This window comes from Gouania willdenowi, chromosome 5, assembly GCF_900634775.1.
Source record: "Gouania willdenowi chromosome 5, fGouWil2.1, whole genome shotgun sequence".
Taxonomy (NCBI): domain Eukaryota; kingdom Metazoa; phylum Chordata; class Actinopteri; order Blenniiformes; family Gobiesocidae; genus Gouania; species Gouania willdenowi.
The window spans coordinates 31,291,764-31,310,583 of NC_041048.1; the positions used below are offsets into that span (position 1 = coordinate 31,291,764).

The following is an 18,820-nucleotide window of genomic DNA, read 5'->3' on the forward strand; positions in this document are numbered from 1 at the left end:
TGGTGGACTGACTTCTGACTGGTCCAAAGGACAAAACAAATGGCCTGAGACATATCGGTGGCCTTGTCCTGAAATGCTAAACCTCAGAATCTAATCAGAGCGAAGCATCACTCACTTACTGTTAATGTCATCATTTACGGCTGTCCAATAACTGCTGCTCACAGGAGGGCACTTATTGACTCCCTGCAGCTTGAGGAAGATGAAGGCCAGAGGTTCTCAGTTACACTCAAGACCTATCAAGCCATTCATCATCAAGAAAGACTGAAATGAGCTCTACAATAGTTGTAAAAAAAAGCATTTTATCTAACAGTTTTGATGTTGCAAAAGAGTTCAATTAAACCTTATTAATATAGTTCAATTTTCACTGTTATTTGTGTGATTTTCAACCATATATATATATATATATATATATATATATATATATATATATATATATATATATATATATATATATTACTGCCTGTTATTTGTTGAATTGGTGAAGGGTCATGATGAATGTAGTTAGAGAGGTTTGGTATAGGTCATCCACAATGAATACTCAGAGACTGTATAGACAAGAAATAACATTTGATTGAAAAGACTGATTCCAAGACGTGCTTTTGAAATTAAAATAAGGTATCATGTTGCAACGGTACTGATGATAAAAACAACAGAAAAAAAATCCCTACGCTGGATGAAACGCATCGTAGGGAATTAAAATGACACCGTAGGGGGCCCTTACACTCCACAGCGCTGACAAGAACCCTTCATTTATACATGTACTTGACCAGTTCTTTTACGATGACTCCCATATTATATTTGGTCCCCTTGTGTTTGTTTTTTTTGGTCACTTTGTCAGTCCAAATGAAGTCCTTTATAAAATAGAAAAAACACCCACACAACATTGTCGTCATTTGAGATTGCTTTCAATATGACTAACTTCCAACAAGGTCTGAATATTCTTGAACACTTTCTTAAGGTTTATGGGACACTTGGAATCCTTTTAAGGCCAAAGAAGCCACAGCAATTGTTAAGTAGTTTCACTCCAATCGCATTTTTACTGCGAGCTCTCACATGCAGTATTATGTTTTCTTTCTACTCTTGGTATTTAATCTACAGAGATGTGTGTAAACTCCAGTGAGTACTTAGAGGGAACAAACAGCCCCAATAAGTCTCCCACTGCTCATCATGTTAACATTTTTCCAGCTGCTATTTTTTTTTTATTCCAGTGGAAGCTGCAAAGCTACAAAAAATATGCCCAGAGAAAGAAAAGAGAAAAATAGACTTACATGCAAAGGTTAGACTGGCCTCTCGGCTCACGATGGTCCCAAAAGAGTTTGAGGCGAGGCACTGATATGTTCCAGCGTCTTGGTCTTTGTTCAGATGGCTGATTCTCAGGTTGCCTCCAGAAAGGCTGTAGTGAGATCCAGATTTGGGAATGATATCTGTGCCATTTAATTTCCACCTAGGTATGAAAAATAAACAGAAAAGAAAATAAGCATGAGTGAGGAATCAAATTCGACTCTTTCTGTGTGACTAAGGCAATAATAATTCAGTGTACCAACAGAAGAACATTATAACCGTGCATTTGATTGTTGAGAAGGGGAAAACATCGCAGAGGACAAGGAATCCATGCCCTCTAGGTTAGTGTTAATCTAAGCAGCAGTGAGCCACTGTTGTGCCAAGGACTTGACTTCCTGAGAGCAGAAAGCATTGTGGGCCATCTATCTTGCCACAGCACGAGTCGGAGCACATAAAAACCCTGCTTAATCATTACACCCTGACAATTAAAACAAATGCCTTCGAGCTAGCCATCACACTTGCACATTCTAGACCTGTCCACACAATTATCATTGGTGTTCTGGGTGATCAACGAAGGCTGTAATTTACTTGAAACAGCAACAAACTCTCAGACACCTTACTGCAACACAGGTAGACGGAAGAAAACCAGTCAATCCCACATTATAACTATTCAAGCTAAACCAAATAGGTGTAACATGTTATGATGTAGATAAACAAACACAGTAGCTGAATTCTATTGTATTCAAGAACAGACAATTAAGACTAGATTAACAGGGTCCAGAGTAAAAAAGTAATGCATTTCTAAAGCTTGGATTTTTCTAATTTTGTCTCACTGATTTCAGGCTCAGCAGTGAAAAGGAACCTTTTATTTCATTGGGGTAAAAAAAAGAGGATTTGAATTGAAAAGAAAGGAGCTTTACAAAAGCTTTTTTTCCAACAGCAGACAGGAGTTGAGCAAAGCTGTTTGCTGTTCGGCTGTCTGTATTCAGCTTATTATGCCAACTAGTACAGTGCCCGTCGAAAGTATGCATTCATGTGGGAGCATAAGGGTATAATTGCGTATTTTTGTATCTTTCTGTTGTGTTTTTGTGCATTTTTTGTATAATTATTGTTTTTGTTACTCATTTTTATATTCGATGTATTTTTCTGTAATGTATGTTTTTGGAGTCATTATGTGTATTTTTGTATCTTTCTGTTGTCTTTTTTAGCTTTTTTTGTATAATTATTGTTTTTTTTTGTTGCCATTGCAGTGTGATTCTGGAATCTATTTGTGTATTTTTTTATTTTTATTTTTTTGTGTCGTTTCGTGCATTTATGTTGTTATTTTGTGTATAAATATTTAGTTTTGTGTATCTTGAGTCATTTTCATATGTTTTTTGTTGTTTGGTGTATTTTTCTGTAATATATGTTTTTTGGAGTCATTTTGTGTGTTTTTGGAGCCTTTTTGTATATTTTAATGCATTTCTGTTGTCATTTTGTGTACTTTTTGTATAAATATTCTTTAGTTTTGAGTTTTATTTTACTCATTTAGTATATTTTTATTATAAAAACTGTGTTTGTGTGTGTGTGTGCCAGCCATCTCCTCCGTGCGTTATCTATCACACATACGTGCGAGCTTCTTGCACATAATCCGTCGCAGGTTGTTAAGAGAGACACGGTAACTACGGTACACCAGTTAAGTCAACTATTCATCAGCATGTATGTCTATGCTGTACAACCCCTCGACTAACAGAGAAAGTTTGTCACACCAGTGCCACCACTGGATAAGTTTGTGTAGAGCCCTGATAATAATAAATATGTTGATAGGGATATAATATTAATAGTGAAAGTAGTAATAGTAATAAAAGTAATGCTGTAATGATATTAATGGTAATAATTGCAATAACAAAATAATATAACAATTCACTAAAAACAATATTAATAATAAACAATATTAAATAATTATAAGGTAATATAATGATAATATAGCAATGGTAATAATACAATGAGAACACCAGTAACTATAATAAAAAATATATATTAATAATGAAAAAGAATATAATCATAATTATAAGAATAGCAATAACTTTATTACTATAGTAAAATTATACAATAACAATATAATATAATGACAATCCAGTAACTATAATACCATAAAAACAATAACAACATAAAATAATAAGGTAATAATAATAATAATACAATGAGAATACCAGTAACTATAAGATAAAAGAATAATACAAAAAAGAATAATATAAGAATAGCAACAACAATAATGCGGTAGTAGTACGATTAGATAGAGATAATATAATACTGTGTGTGTGTGTGTGTAAAAAAGGGAGAGAGAGACCCGAAAGTACCAGGAAAAATAAACATTTTGCAACACCAAAGTCGCAACTCTCTCTCAACGGCTCTGTGTGCGTTCTCCATGTACATCCCGATGTAGTGCACGCACGTACGAGCATCAGTCGTGTGTGTGTGTGTGTGTTTTTGTACATTGTAGCTGCTAGCATCTTTCTTAGCACATAGAATAATATAAGAAGAAACGACCGTCAGCACAGCCACCGCCCACACTCATGGAGATGAAGGAGGAAGTGAAGTCTTGACCCGAGATTTAAAGTAAGTTTGGAATCACGGGAATAATATTAAATAACCATGAAATATTAACTCAAATTACTTTTAGCGGTACAAAAACGTTTTTAATATTGACCTCGGTTTTTTTTTTTTATTATTTAATCTAAACAAACGTCATGAACCCGGAACTGGAAGTGGCGATAGATGTAGATGGTGCACTAGCGCCCCCTCACACCCCAAGGTCAAAAGTTGAATAGGTTTCATTTCGGGGCTGTCCAGAAGTGAAATAAAATTTAAATAAACATTTTGAAATTACCAAATTACTCCAAAATAACAGATACACACACTTGAAGTATTTGGAACCCGTTGACCAAGTTTCAGGTCAAACTTGCACCACGTCGGGGAGATATTTGCTCCACACACACGCACGCACACACACAGACATTCCTTGCTTTTATAGGTAGATGGGCTATATGCACAGCTAGATGTGATGTATTTCCAGTTGAAAATAAGACCAATTAAGTATTTCCTGTTACTGCTTTCGGACAGTCAAAACAGTGGAGAAGTGAGCCGTCACACTTTTGAAACATGTTTTTCACATTTTCGTTTTATTGTGCCTGTTGGTGTGGTTGTGTTTCTACACAATGACATCCAAAAGGAGGAAGTTCACCTTCCAAACAAGAGGAGATCGAGATACCACTGTTGCATTTCTTGGTGTACAGCTTCAGCTAGATGTAGTTCTGCTTTGAGTTTTTTTACGCTCCCACAAGAGCATGAGCTTCAAAAAAAGTGGATCATCAACATCCGGAGAGATAAACCCTAACCCCTAACCCTGACATGAAGGAGCAATCAAATGCACAAGGGTGTCGGAGCTGTCCTCGTTCTTTTTTAAAGGAATAATTACTCCCTTCCTGCCCCTGGTCCTGGTGTTTGGGAGGGAAGCGAATGACTAGACTTTTCCTCTGAGGAAATGAATGTACCATGTCCTGACGACGACTACAGCTCGTCTGTTGCGCCGGGTGCATTGCACTTAGCCCTCAGTGTTATAGGGTTGGTCCTGAAGGAGAACTCTGCGCTCCCATGACAGATGGAGGAGATGGATCAGCAACAAGTTTGGCTTGGAACGGTTTGCTGTTTCAGACGAGGACATTAGATTTTATACAAGGTATGAAATGCTATCAAAACATAACTGTAGCTACTGTATCAACGTAGCATTAGCGCCTATTTTAACATAAAACAAGAGGAGCAACTCTGAATAAACAGGAAAAACAGTTGTCAGTGAAAGACCAGTAGCTTATGCAAATGTATAAGATGTCCGCTGCTATTTACTGCTATTGTTGAGTTGCGTGAGATTAATATGAAAACTATAGTAATTTGTCATAATACAGTAGGGTTAGGAGCCAGAAGTTCTTTCACGGTCAAACGTGGAAGTGAAGCGTGCATATAGCCCATTCGGTGTCATGAAGGCAAGACACACTCTCAAAAGGAACGATGTAAAATTCTATTTCCTGTAGTGTATCTTATTCAGCATTATATGGTACAAGCAGATGTGGACAAAGTACTTAACTTAAATAATAAATATTCATTGTCAAAAACTACTTCAATACAAGTACAATTATCTTAGTTAAAATGTTATTTTAGTGAAAGTACTGAAGTAATAGCATAAACAAAATGACTTACTGTAAGTATTTCAGTTTTATCCTCATAAGTGCAATTAAAAAAAACTGATGTAAACCACATGTTTACAGTTTTACCACTGAATAATATTGTTTGGTGTTTCATTACTAACCATAACATTTACATTTGTGTTTAGAAACCACATAAAAATCAACTAAATCACTATTACGAAAAAACAATGAGCAGTACAATAGGCTCAACATCAGACAAATAAAAACAATGGAGCCTATTATGGTGAGCGAAAGCACAGTTTTGATCCCAGTGCCTGATAGTAGCGCTTTGCTCCTCACGCTGTTGAGTCGTGTCCTAAAAACCAATACAACTGTTTTATAATGTAGAGCAAAACAAATTCAACCAACAACTGTGTTATCACGTTAAATACATTTTCCTTACTCGTAGTAACATTTGAGCATCAAGAGGTGTGTTTAACAAAAAACAAAACCAATGATGCAATGTTGGTGTGTTTTTTGTTAAGCTAACCAGACTTTATATTGCTAGCATTAGATAACTGTTTTTATGATATGAATAACTTCTTGTTGAGATACGACCACGGATGCACAGGCAAAGTATGTTCGTCCTTCTCGGGTTTCATATGCTAAAGCGATTGTTCAAACAACAATACTATTACACTTGCCCCGCCTCTTTCTGATTTGTTCTTGCACTGACAAGCATGACATACAGTAGGTAATTTTAGTAGTAAAATTAGGTCAAACTATACAAGGATCAACAGAAAACTTTTTTTTTTCTTTCACATTACCACTGAAACAATATAAAAAACTTGTGAGAAAAAGTAGCGATAACGAGGGCCTTTTTAGAAAAGTAGTGGAGTAAAAAGTGCAATAATTGTCTTTCAAATGTAGTCCAGTGAAGTATCCCCAAAAACAGTATTCAAGTAAGGTACTCAAAAAAAGTACTTAAGTACAGTACATCTAGGCCCAGGATTGCCGATTTTAGCACAGAAAGTAATTTTTCTCAGCATTTTATCCAGTAGTTATTTTCTGGTCCCTCCTCCCTGCGGGATGGCGCATGGTTTGCCATGTGTCTTCTTGTGTTATGTTACGTAAGACATTTCTGATAGTCAGAGTCAAAACATTAGCTGTCGCACATCAAGAGATAAAGACATACACACAAAGTTTATTTCTAACATTAGTCTTTAATTAGAAAGCTTTTACATTTAGAAGATAAACGATCAGTTGTTGCAGTTAATTAAAGATGACATTTACTGCTGATTTAAAGCAAAACAAATTAGATACAAGATTACAGTCCCCGCCCCTTTCCCGGGGCTGGAGCGCCGTCTTTTTTTTACAGTATATGGTCTGGAGAAGTAGAAGATGAAGTAGAGACTTTCCTGCTTGAAAGGTAATTACTGCTGCTTGATTTAGATTATGTTTGATTTGTAATTGTTACACGAGAACTCTGTAGTCCATGTGTTGTTCATGTGCGCACAGCAGCCTCCATATGAGCTGTTGTAAGTGACACTGTGTCATTGCTGCTGCGGCTAGATTGGTGTGTGCACATTGAGAGAGAGATGCGCTGCAGTAATATGCTTTTAACAGTGCATGTTATATTACTGTGATGTTGCTGTCGGACTAACGTTAGCTTGTTAGCTCTTCTGAGGGAGGGACTTTGGAAAGTTTGGAGGTAGTGCAAGAGAGCAGCGGGGTGGGAGGGGGAAAGAGGGATCTGAGAGTTGCGGACTGCACCTTTAAGGATATGTTTGGTATATGGATAATTCATATTAGGGCTATTGGATATATAAGGATATTTAGTATAAGGACATATAATTATAAAATGTTGAAAATAAACAATGAATAATATTTCACACCAACAATAGGTGATTTACAGTATATCATAGTTGGTGAAGAGGACTCATTAGCTTGGTGACAGCCTGGTAAATCTCAGTAGGGTAAACCTTTTCTCAACTGGTATTCAGTATGTTGTGAGTTGATTTATGACAAACACAGTAAAAGGGGTGTTCACAAAAGCTGGAGGGCAAGGGCAGCATGAGTCTTTTTAATATGATTAATGGAATATGATACCATGTACTAAAAAAGGCCTTTTCAACACTTAATTTAACTTGAAAGGCTAGAATAGCCTAAGCAGATATTAATGAAGACAATGTCAGATGGTTAAATTTCCTCTCCAATCCACACTGGAGCAACTCGCATGCTGCTGCAAATTGTTATTGAGAAACTGCAGCAGTCAAAAAGCCTTTCTACAGATGTTTTTCTATAAATTGACCAAATTTACAACACAATGGTCTTTCGTGGCAGCTCTCCAGCTCCGTCATAGGTAGATGCACACTCACTAGAGGCTTATTACTATACACAATGAAAGCGGTGGAAAGGAAATGGTGGGGGCTTTGGTTTGTCGCATTTTCTCTGGACTGCATAGGCTTATTTAAGTGAGAGCAACAAAAATTTCTGCATTAATGTTTCATTAAGAACAGCCTTGGTTTGGAGACCCATTTAGACCAAGTTAGAAATGGTAAAAAAGCTCAGCATCACTAGCAGATATGGACTGCTTCCATATCTAAAGAGACCAGCATTTAAATATAAATGAAGCCTTTTCACAGCTTGGCATTGATGAGTTCCCGCAGTGCAGCTGTTTAATCAGTTAACACTTGAAAGCCAAATGTTGCTAATGCCCCTCTTCTCAGTATTATCTTTCTCTGTCACTCATTAGATATAACATTCATCAACCTCTGGACCTTTGTGGACCTTTCTGAAGCATCACCTTGTTTGGACAACGAAAATATTTTTGCTGTGTCTTGATAGGGCATCAAGTGCCTCAATAAAAGAATTGTATTGATAGTTTCATTGTACTGAATTTGTGATTTACATTAGCACACTTACTAGGAATGTAACGATTCACTCAACTCCCGATACGATTTGATTCACAATTCTGGGTTCGCGATATGATTCTCTCACGATTTAAAAAATGGGACTGTACACAAATGATAAACTATTCAAAACAATGCAATTTAACTAAAAATAAATCTTGAATGAAATAAATAAAGGAATAATACAAATGAAGAAGAAGCCTATAAATTTAAATTCTGGTTCTATAGTAAACAATGCAAAACTGCATAAAAGTTATTTTTCTTTTTTTAAAAGTGCAACTGAAAATGTATTTTGTGCCTTAACAATTGGACTTTTTTTTTTTTTTTAAAAAAAAAAAACAGTCATTTCACTGTATTTACGTCAGATATTTGTTTGGACCAGCAGAGGGCACTGGTAACCCAGTGGTCGGTTGGCATGCAGAAATTCTTGCAGTGAAGAAGAGATGCTATGCGCTAGCAGACAGAGCTAATAAAAAAACGTGAGTTTTACAGATATTCACGTAATATTACAGATATTATTTAGGTGCTAAAGGAGTAAGGAATCATTCACGAACATGTTTAAGAGTAAAAGACAATCAGAAAGAAAGTAGAGTAGCAGATTCCGCCGCCAACACTTCTGGACAAGAGAAGGATATATAGTGCACTCTGCTGTTGAAAAAAAGTACTGCGATTCAATTTTCACAGTATCGATGTGAAACGTGATACCTTCGAATCGATTTTTAACTGCCTTACGAATAATCGTTACACCCCTAACACTTTCACGTGCAAAGTCTCATACACATGCCCTTGGGAAACGCACACTATGCTCCATTTACTTGTTTATTTAACCTTGTCTGCACATGCTTCCGAAGGTCAACACACTACATGTCGTGCCATCTTTTTACGACTGCTATGCATGTTTAATTATTGTAATGAAATAAGATTCATTATTTTTATTGCATAATTGTGACCATCACCAGCCCTCCCTAAGGAAAAATTTAATGGAGGGAGGATATAAAACAGTAAAACAGAGGGCAGTGTTACACCTTGGTGAGGGGGGAAAGGAACAGGGAAAAAGGAGTTAAGGTGAGACAGTGCCTGGGAACAGAAGGAGAGGGTGAGTGCTTACACCTAGGGGTGGGAACCACTGGGTACCTCTACGATAATCTATGACATAAAAAGAAAAAACAAAGATACAATTTTTATTTCATATCTCTGAAAGACAATAAATTGAAAAAGTGTCCTATGAACAGTGACACTATTTTAGTGCAACATTTCTGTAAATAAGTGTCAACTTACCAATGTAAACAAATAAGTATCTCCAATAGTGCTTTCTGTAAACAAAAATAGGGTCTTTCTTGCCAGTGACACCATTATAGTGCAATAATCCATTGATTCCTTCAACAAACAGTGACAACATTTCTGTGAAGACCTACCTGTATATTTTAGTGAAAAAGCAGAAAAGGTTTTGAAAATAAATAAATTAATTAAGTGATTAAAATTAAAAATAAAATAAAAAAAATAAAAAATTGATAGCGTGAGCATATTGATAATTGATTGTGCGGAAAATATGCAAAATATCGCTGTATCGCGATATCGTCACACTCCTACTGACACCTAGAACTGATTTTAGGTTAAGGGTGACACCAGAAATTAAAGCCATAAAAAGTTTTCAATTGCATACTTAAAAGACACAGGATTGGCTCTTAAAGCATCTTATTGTTAGACAGTGTGTCAATTCACATAACCATGTGGCGTGTCTGCAGTACTTTGTGGTGAAATAAAGGTGAATTGGTGCACCGCTGGGGGCGTATCTGGTGCAGAGAATGTAGCCTTGACCAACATTGGTTTATATTGAACAATTAATTAAAAATAACATTTTTTTTCCCTAAAAAAATGACATTAATATATTTTTATATCTTGTATTGTAATATTACAATAACATATTTTAGAAAAACATATAGTGCTGCAATAAAACAAAGAGATGTTGGGTTGGTATTAATCACTAAGTTTATGAAAACAATAAAATCAACAGCATGCAACAGATTTTTACCTTTATGGTCCATATGAAGACAAAAGCCCCTTAACAAATGGTACACTATGAACTGATGGTCATGCCCCATGTGTGGGTTTAATTAAGCAGTTTAAATGTAACAAGTGATGTTCTCACTTCGTCACCAAATTTCGCTCTCATGCCCTCGACATTTACTCCCTCCTGAGATGAGGAAATTTCACAACTCATCCAAGCAAATGATAGATTTATTCATGACATCACTTACAATCCTCATCAAGTTTTGATCAAGTTAATATCCAACCAGCCTTCATACGCATTTACAATATTGCCTTAATTTAATCCCCAATCCCAGACTTCTGCAGATATTATATATATATATTTATATATATATATATGAAAGACTTAATATATACATGAAAGTGTATTATATATATATATATATATATATATATATACAGTATATATATATATATGAAAGACCACACATAACGACCGACAGACAGACTTTTATTCTGCTGTGTTTGATAAAAAATGATCTTGTATCATGTCTTCCACCTCACACCAATAGCAGAGGTGTAATTTGTGTGTCGATGACGTTTCGTTTAAAAGATTTTATAACGTACAATATAAACATTTTACTGCCCGTAAAAAAGCTGCAATTGTTTTTGTAAAATTGTCAAATAGTAGAAGTTCTAACATCTATTGTTCCTCACATCAGCCTCACAGTCGATAGCCAGTCACCAGTTTATCTGGATACTATGTGGACCGTAACACCGCGAAACAAAACCTAAACGTGAGCAGCTTTTTACGAGACGAGGTGCAGCACTTCTCTAGAAAGTCCCCTAACAGCCTCTGTCAACAACTTTTGCCCATTTACTCAGAGTCGTTCGACACAGAAGAGGTGTGAGAACATGAGCTTGAGCTGAAGCTGCTACAACGATTGAAAAAATCGCACAGTGTCTGGCTGTCTTTACCTCTTCTGTCTCGAATGATATAAATGACTACAAAGATGGCGTCCGGGTTTTTCATATATATATATATATATAAACTTTTCTTATATATATTCAGACTTTGATATATATATTTAATTTCCTGAACTATGGCAAGCCATTCAGGAAATTATATATATATATGAGACTTAATATATATATATGAAAGACTTAATATATATAGAAAAGACTTAATATATATATATATATATATATGAAAGACTTAATATATATATGAAAGTGTATTTATATATATATATGAAAGACTTAATATGTATATATGAAAAACCCGGACGCCATCTTTGTAGTCATTTATATCATTCGAGACAGAAGAGTAAAGACAGCCAGACACTGTGCGATTTTTTCAATCGTTGTATCAGCTTCAGCTCAAGCTCATGTTCTCACACCTCTTCTGTGTCGAACGACTCTGAGTAAATGGGCTAAAGTTGTAGACAGAGGATGTTAGGGGACTTTCTAGAGAAGTGCTGCACCTCGTTTCGCCCCCCCCACCCCACCCCACCCGGTCCAGGACGTCTCCTCACACAATAGGACTGTTTAGGATTTATTTCAGCAGTTTTCTGGTCCTGCCCATGTTTTCATTCAGTCTGTGGATGTTTTAACTCGTAAAAATCTGCTCACGTTTATGTTTTGTTTCGCGGTGTTACGATCCAAATAGTATCCAGATAATCTGGTGACTGACTATCGACTGTGAGGCTGGCGTGAGGAACAATAGATGTTAGAACTTCTACCATTTGACAATTTTACAAAAACCATTGTTACCGGCCGTTTATTTTGCACGTTATAAAATCTTTTAAACGAAACGTCATCGACACAAATTACACCTCTGCTATCGGTGTGAGGTGGAAAACATGATACAAGATCATTTTTATCAAACGCAGCAGAATAAAAGTCTGTCTGTCGGTCGTTCTGTGTGGTGTTTTTCATATATATACGTATATAAAGTCTTTCATATATATATATATTAAATCTTTCATATATATATTAAGTCTTTTATATATATACAGTATATTAAGTCTCATATATATATAATTTCCTGAACGGCTTGCCATATATATATATATATATATATATAAAAAATATGCATATCCTCTGTGAGAACTGGAACAGCTTATATCAAACACATGCAAACTAAATAATTTGTTAATTCTGTTTACAGTGATTTATGACAGCAGCAGGCCACTCTATTTGTTAGGCACATGCTTTATCCAGTCATGTAACAACAGGCCGTGTACATAGTGACATAATGCTACACCATCTGGCTCATGAAGCAGTGAATGAAAACGTTGTGTTCTTTTTTCTAAAGCCTGGAGCTCAGGGATGTGTAAGAAGTACTTTACACTGGAAGGGAAAGACATTTTGGTTGGTAATGCTTTGAGGATCCAGGGCTCTGACAGCATTTAGTACACTACAAAGTATAAATGTAACTGTATTATAAATACTGCAGTATTTCGGTCTAATGCTTGAAATAATGCCGTGGCATGTAAATTTATCAAACGGGAAATTCGGAGTTCTCTCGCAAGTGTAGTTTTTCTTTGGTGCTATTGAGTGAGCCAGTTCGAGAAGCAAACTACATCTCCCAGGATCCCCTGCACAGTGTAAGAAGGAAGTGACAAACAGCACAGAGTAGGGCTGCACGATTATGGCCAAAATGATAATCACGATTATTTGGATCAATATTTTAATCACAATATTCATCTTGTTAGGAAAAATATATGTATCAACAAAAAAACATATGAACAGTTTTACACAAGAATAATAATAAATATTATAAAATGTACCCAAAAATTTAAAATGTAAGTCTTTCAAACCCATTAACTAAAAACATCTTATATATATATAACATTGAGTTCATGTAAACTGAGATGTAAGATACTGTTTTATTTCTTGATGTCAATTTATTTTATTTTATTTTAAACTGTTTTGAAGTTTCCATTTACATGATCAATATAAATCAAATTAAATTAAATCAAACATTATTCTATATAGTTTTAACTGTATATAATTTAATACACTGTATCTTCTACATTGAGAAGGTATTTTTTTGGCTCAAGGAGGACTTTAATCCAGGTGAGATGAGGTTAAATGGTTCCTTGTAGAGTAAAGGTTGCAGACCCCTGACCAGGGGAAGAGGGTTAGAGACCCCACTATAAGAGCTGGACCCTCTGAATTTAATTCCATGGGTTAAAGCAATGCAGGTGCTAAGGTATGCTACGGTTAAGGTAATTCAAGTACAGCCTTTGTGCAAAAAAAAAAACAGAATACATGTAACCTCTTGTTATGCTTTGCTGTTATTTAAATTTTTTGCTACGTCTTCTTTTAGAATTATATAAAATAAATGACCTGTTATTTCATCCACTGCTTGTTGCAGAAAAACTTAATATTGTCACTAAAACCTGAAAACATTTTGCAAAAATATACCTCAAGTCATTGTCAGTCTTTACTTCATACAAAACTATGGTACGCCAGTTAAGTCAACTATACATCAGCATGCATGGCTATGCTGTACACTCCCCCCCCCGACGTTCAAAAAAAGGGTGTGACCAAATTCTGTGCTGGTGCGAGCAACTGAAAAAGTTGCTCGCACCAGTGCCACCACTGGAAAAGTTAGTGTAGAGCCCAGCATACCAATATATGAATGGGGCTCATTACTCCTTATATGTCACGGGGCCACCAGGGGGCGACCAGGGGGCCAGGGGTCAAATGACTACTCCTCCATTCATGCTTGTTGAATCAGGCTGTAATTTGACATGGATATTCTATGAACGAATGCCAAAAGCCTCTTGGAGACCTTTTTTAACTCGGTGAAACCTAGTCATTTGACAGAATTCTCGGGAACGTGGTACGTGCTATTCTTCGCGGAGACGAATAGCACGCAGGCCTGGCCGTAGTTCATCAGAACTTGCTATTTCTGCCTGACTTCATCTCAGCCTACAGCTGAAGCAGAGCGGCGGGTCTTTAAGTTAACAGACCACACTACAAAAATGAATTTCCTAACCAAGTGAAACTGACTTAAATTAAGAATATTAATCTTAGAAGTTTAGATTCTAGATGTTTTCACTTATTAGGACACGTTCTTATTAAGATAATTTGACTTGTTTTAAATTATTCTTTCTAGAGCAATCGTTCATAGATATTATATCTTATTTCAAGTAGATTTTATACAAAATCAAGTTATATCACGCATGCAGATGCCAAAACCAGTGAACAGTAAGAGATTTTTTCTTGTTTTAAGATTTTGTGTGTTCTATAGCAGATTGGATTGCAGATTGGTCACTCCACATCAGTCTAGTTTACAAAGTGACCCAAAGCTGCAGAGCCACTGAAGCGCTGCTAGCTTGTTATTAAGGCAGCTTAATAAAGCCTTAATCATATGTTCGCCCCCCCTGGTGGTTGGATGACTACTGAGTAAGAGAAAGTGCCAGATTAGAAATTGCCGACGATCAGGTTAATTTAATCGTGAAGGCTACAATCGTGATCACGATTAAAATGTGATTAATCGTGCAGCCTTAGCACAGAGGAGGAGCCATGTGGAAAACTTTTACTAGGTCAGCCCATGCTTCAATCTCCCTCCTGCTCAAAGAAGGACTTTTATACAAAATAAGATGACTAAACCTCTATAGATTAAATATGATCTTTAATAGAGCTTTGAACTAAAATTCACGACAGGCACAGTTCAAAACGGTAGCAGTGGCCAATAATGTTGGTGCGTTCGCCCAATGCCCAATGTACTATCACTGCACGCATGTGACTCTTCTGCAGCAAGCAAGTAGGCTATGGAGTAAAAGTTGTGAGTAATCCTGCAGTGAGGAGATTCTTACAGGAAAAGTACCATTATTTTATGATGGGAGTTTTTGTTTTTGTTTCAAAAACTTAAACAACCACTGATTCTCTATGTAATATTCTCTGCACTGTTAACCCTTAAAATGTGATAAAAATGATCCGTAACTTGTTAAATTGTTGTTAACTTTATTGTTATGAAATAATTCAGAGGCAAATTCTTTTTTTTGTTTATGCAAAGTTATGGCAAACAATAAAGTCACATACTAACAATAACAATAATGGTACAACTTTTGCTGCAAGTTTTTGAAAAGGCTGCTTTATGCAGCAAAAACCAAACAAATTGGTCACAAAATATTGGAGGGACTGAATAAATATGATTAGATCATTTGTGTTTATCCTTAACATTCCTCACACTTCATTTTTCACACTATGGTGTCTTTTAAGTCTTTTTTTTTTTTTTACAACAATACTGCAATAATACCGTACCGTGGCCTTAATATGTGACGATAATGTACCTTGAAATTTTGATAACGTTGCATCCCCACTACAAAGCAACTAATACATTCAAAGCATCTGCTGATGGCTTTCATCTTTCCTTATGAGCTTCCTCGTAGCATGTACTGTACAAGACTAGCAGATGAAAACATGTCAGGAGATAAAATATTTCCTGTCTGAATAAAAGTAAATATTACAAAAACCTAAAAATAAAAAAAAAGAACTGTTATCAATTATGTTTATTAATGATGTCTATATTTGAAATGTGCAAAAAATGATTAGTGGATAACTTGACTTTTCTTGTGTTTTAAAACAACTTCACGCTACATGTTGAAAATAAAATAAATGGTTTAACCTGAGAGGATGTCACAGCAGGTGTAGCTACATTTAGTTTTATAAATATAACAAACACAGCTGTCACAACCCATGGTTTGGGGGCTGATTCTATTTATTTGATTATGTTTTTTAAGTCAATCAATCAATCAATCTTTTATTTGTATAGCGCCAAATCATAACCAATGGTATCTCAAGACACTTTACAGTAGAGCAGTCTTAAGGACGGACTCTTCATTTTATGGATACACACATATGCATATATACAGTACGTATATGCACATACATATGTATCTCACACCCAACATGAATTCATCATGGCGGCAAGGAAAGTATGCTCTATGGTGTGATTGGCAGTGCTGTGACCACTCTTACATTAGCTTGAGAGTTTTTGAACCACGTACATTCTTTTTTTTCTGGGCTTGTCTTTCAATTTTGTTCCTGTGCATTGCTGTAGTATGGTTTTCTTTGTCAGATCTTAATCTGTTTATTTCCTGTTGCTGTGTTTGTTTCTAAAGCCTTCTTCCATTCTTGACAACAGCATACTGTCTGCTCAGTGATAAGCCATGGCTCAATATTTACAGAATTCTGTTCCATTAAAAAAAAATCTCACATTTATTTGATAGTTTTACCAGATCCTATTTTAGGGATTCGTACAAATAAAAAAAAAAAATAAAAAAAAAAAGTGAGAGAGAAACAAGTAATTAAAAGTGTCAAATGTAGTCAGTTCGTAATGGAAGTAATTGTTGGTCAAAAGTTGGAGAAACAAATGGTCAGATTCCAAAGTTTGTTTAAATACACTTTAGCCATACCCATGAAAAAAATGTGGTTTTATCAGCATTTTGAGCATGTTACAGTAGTGATAGCGTGATAAATCTTAATTTAAGGCGGACACTTTCATTCTAACTGGTTAGCACAGACATGGGCAACTGATGGCCCTCGGTCTAATTTTGTGCAGTAAATGTACAAAACGACAGAAAAATACACAAAACATAAGCAATAATACATGAAAAAATACAAAGTATTACAACACTGCAGGAAAATACAGTATATACTCCAAAAACACACAAAACTACAACAGAAATGCAAAAAACAACAACAGAAATACACAAAAAACTCCAAATAAAAAATGAGAACACAAATATACAAAATGATAAAAAAAAAACATACAAAATGACAGAAATGACAACAAAAGTACACAAAAAGACAAGAAAAACAGCAAAAAAATTACTCCACAAACCCACAGTACTACAAACAACAAAACAACAACAGAAATACACAATATGACTCCAAAAGAGATACATTTTACAGGAAAAATACACAAAAGGACAACAGAAAAGCACATAATAAACAAACATACACAGAATGACAGAAAAACGCACAAAATTGCTCTAAAAACCCTCTGTTCTTCCCTGTGTTATTGCTCAGATTATCAGGTCATTATTCTGAATGAATGTACAGTACATAATGTGGCCCTTTGATCAGACATTTTTGTGGCCTCATCTCGGATAAAAGTTGCCCACCTCTGGGTTAGCACGTGTCGAAGCTACTTTTTACTTCATGTACTCCACTGTGTCCTAAAGTGGACAATTAATGTGAAACACAGTGGTTGTGTGTGTGTGTGTGATGCTTTGAACTGAATTGTGTTCAAACGATAATGCCAAAAAATTACACAGCTCCATCTGTTCCTTCCGTGGTTTTGTATTCGAGAACAAAACTTCAAACGTAGACGAGCATAAGCTGTATGCACAATACTCTTCATCAGTGATTTCAATGACATTTATTAATTAGTAGAAAGACTACAATTATTAGTAGTGCTAATATTCACAATATCCCACTACATGTCAGACTCACTTTTGTCGCGTTAAAAAACAACACCCATCAACTTCCAGTTCTACCAATGCGTTTCAATGTTCTTATTATTTCTAATAGCACGCCAAACCGTCTAACGCTTTTTATGAAGAGGTAACATGGTATAGGCAGCTCGCCAGACTTCTTGCATCACTTCTTACATCATCAAAAACCTTGCGCGCTTCACAAACATCTTCCTGGAGCACCGGAAACACACATTGTCACCTCAGTACAGGACATGTCACCACCTTGCAGACACTGAGATGATTAAGTGTTAGTTTTAAAACTTTGGATGAGCTGATGAAATCCTAAACCTCCCCCATCAAAGTGTTAGGTTTGTTCTAATAACTAAAGGAAAAAAGTGGGAGGAAGAACAAGCGCATGACCCGAGATGGACTAATAAAGATATAAAACAAAGGTTCAGGATGTAAATTATTCAACACTATGTATAATACACTCACTGCCTGTGGGAAACTGCCATAGAAACCAGTATTTGTGATACCTGAGGTCAGACATTAATAACATGACACAACCCAAAATGATGGAGTATTAATACTCTTCCCATTTGTTGAGAAGGTTGAGTGGTTTCTACTAAAAACAATACAGAATATCAAAGTATGGCTCAAAAAGTGCAGTTTAGTGCATTTATAAATGGTGGTGGCTACGGCATAGAGAAAATGTCATTTTAATCAAGGGCTTTTTAATCGACAAAAAAACGTACAATTTATTCCCAACCCCCCCAATGTCTGCATATGTCGCCCGGGGTTAAAACAATAAAAAATGCAATCTTTTATGCAACATCTATGCATGTTTTGTTATAAATATAGCAATATTACATTTATTATTTTTGCTTACATGTGACCATGTCACCTGCCCTCCCTAAGAAAGAGTAAACCAGACTTTATGAGAGAGAAATAAAAACATATGAAAAGGGAATGCAGTGTTACACCCAAGTGATGGGGGAAACAGGGGAAAAGGAGTTTGGGAGGGAAACAAAAAGAAGAA

The 18,820-nt window shown here is 35.7% G+C and overlaps 1 protein-coding gene across 2 annotated transcripts in view; it reads right to left on the reverse strand.

The window, feature by feature from the left end:
* Positions 1-18,820, reverse strand: part of cntn4 (contactin 4) — a 325,246-nt gene that overhangs the window by 197,914 nt on the left and 108,512 nt on the right. For both annotated transcript variants that reach the window (XM_028447019.1, XM_028447018.1), the window contains exon 4: positions 1,269-1,444. In XM_028447019.1, coding sequence (XP_028302820.1) covers positions 1,269-1,444 — 176 coding nt within the window. The remainder of the gene's footprint in view (positions 1-1,268; positions 1,445-18,820) is intronic.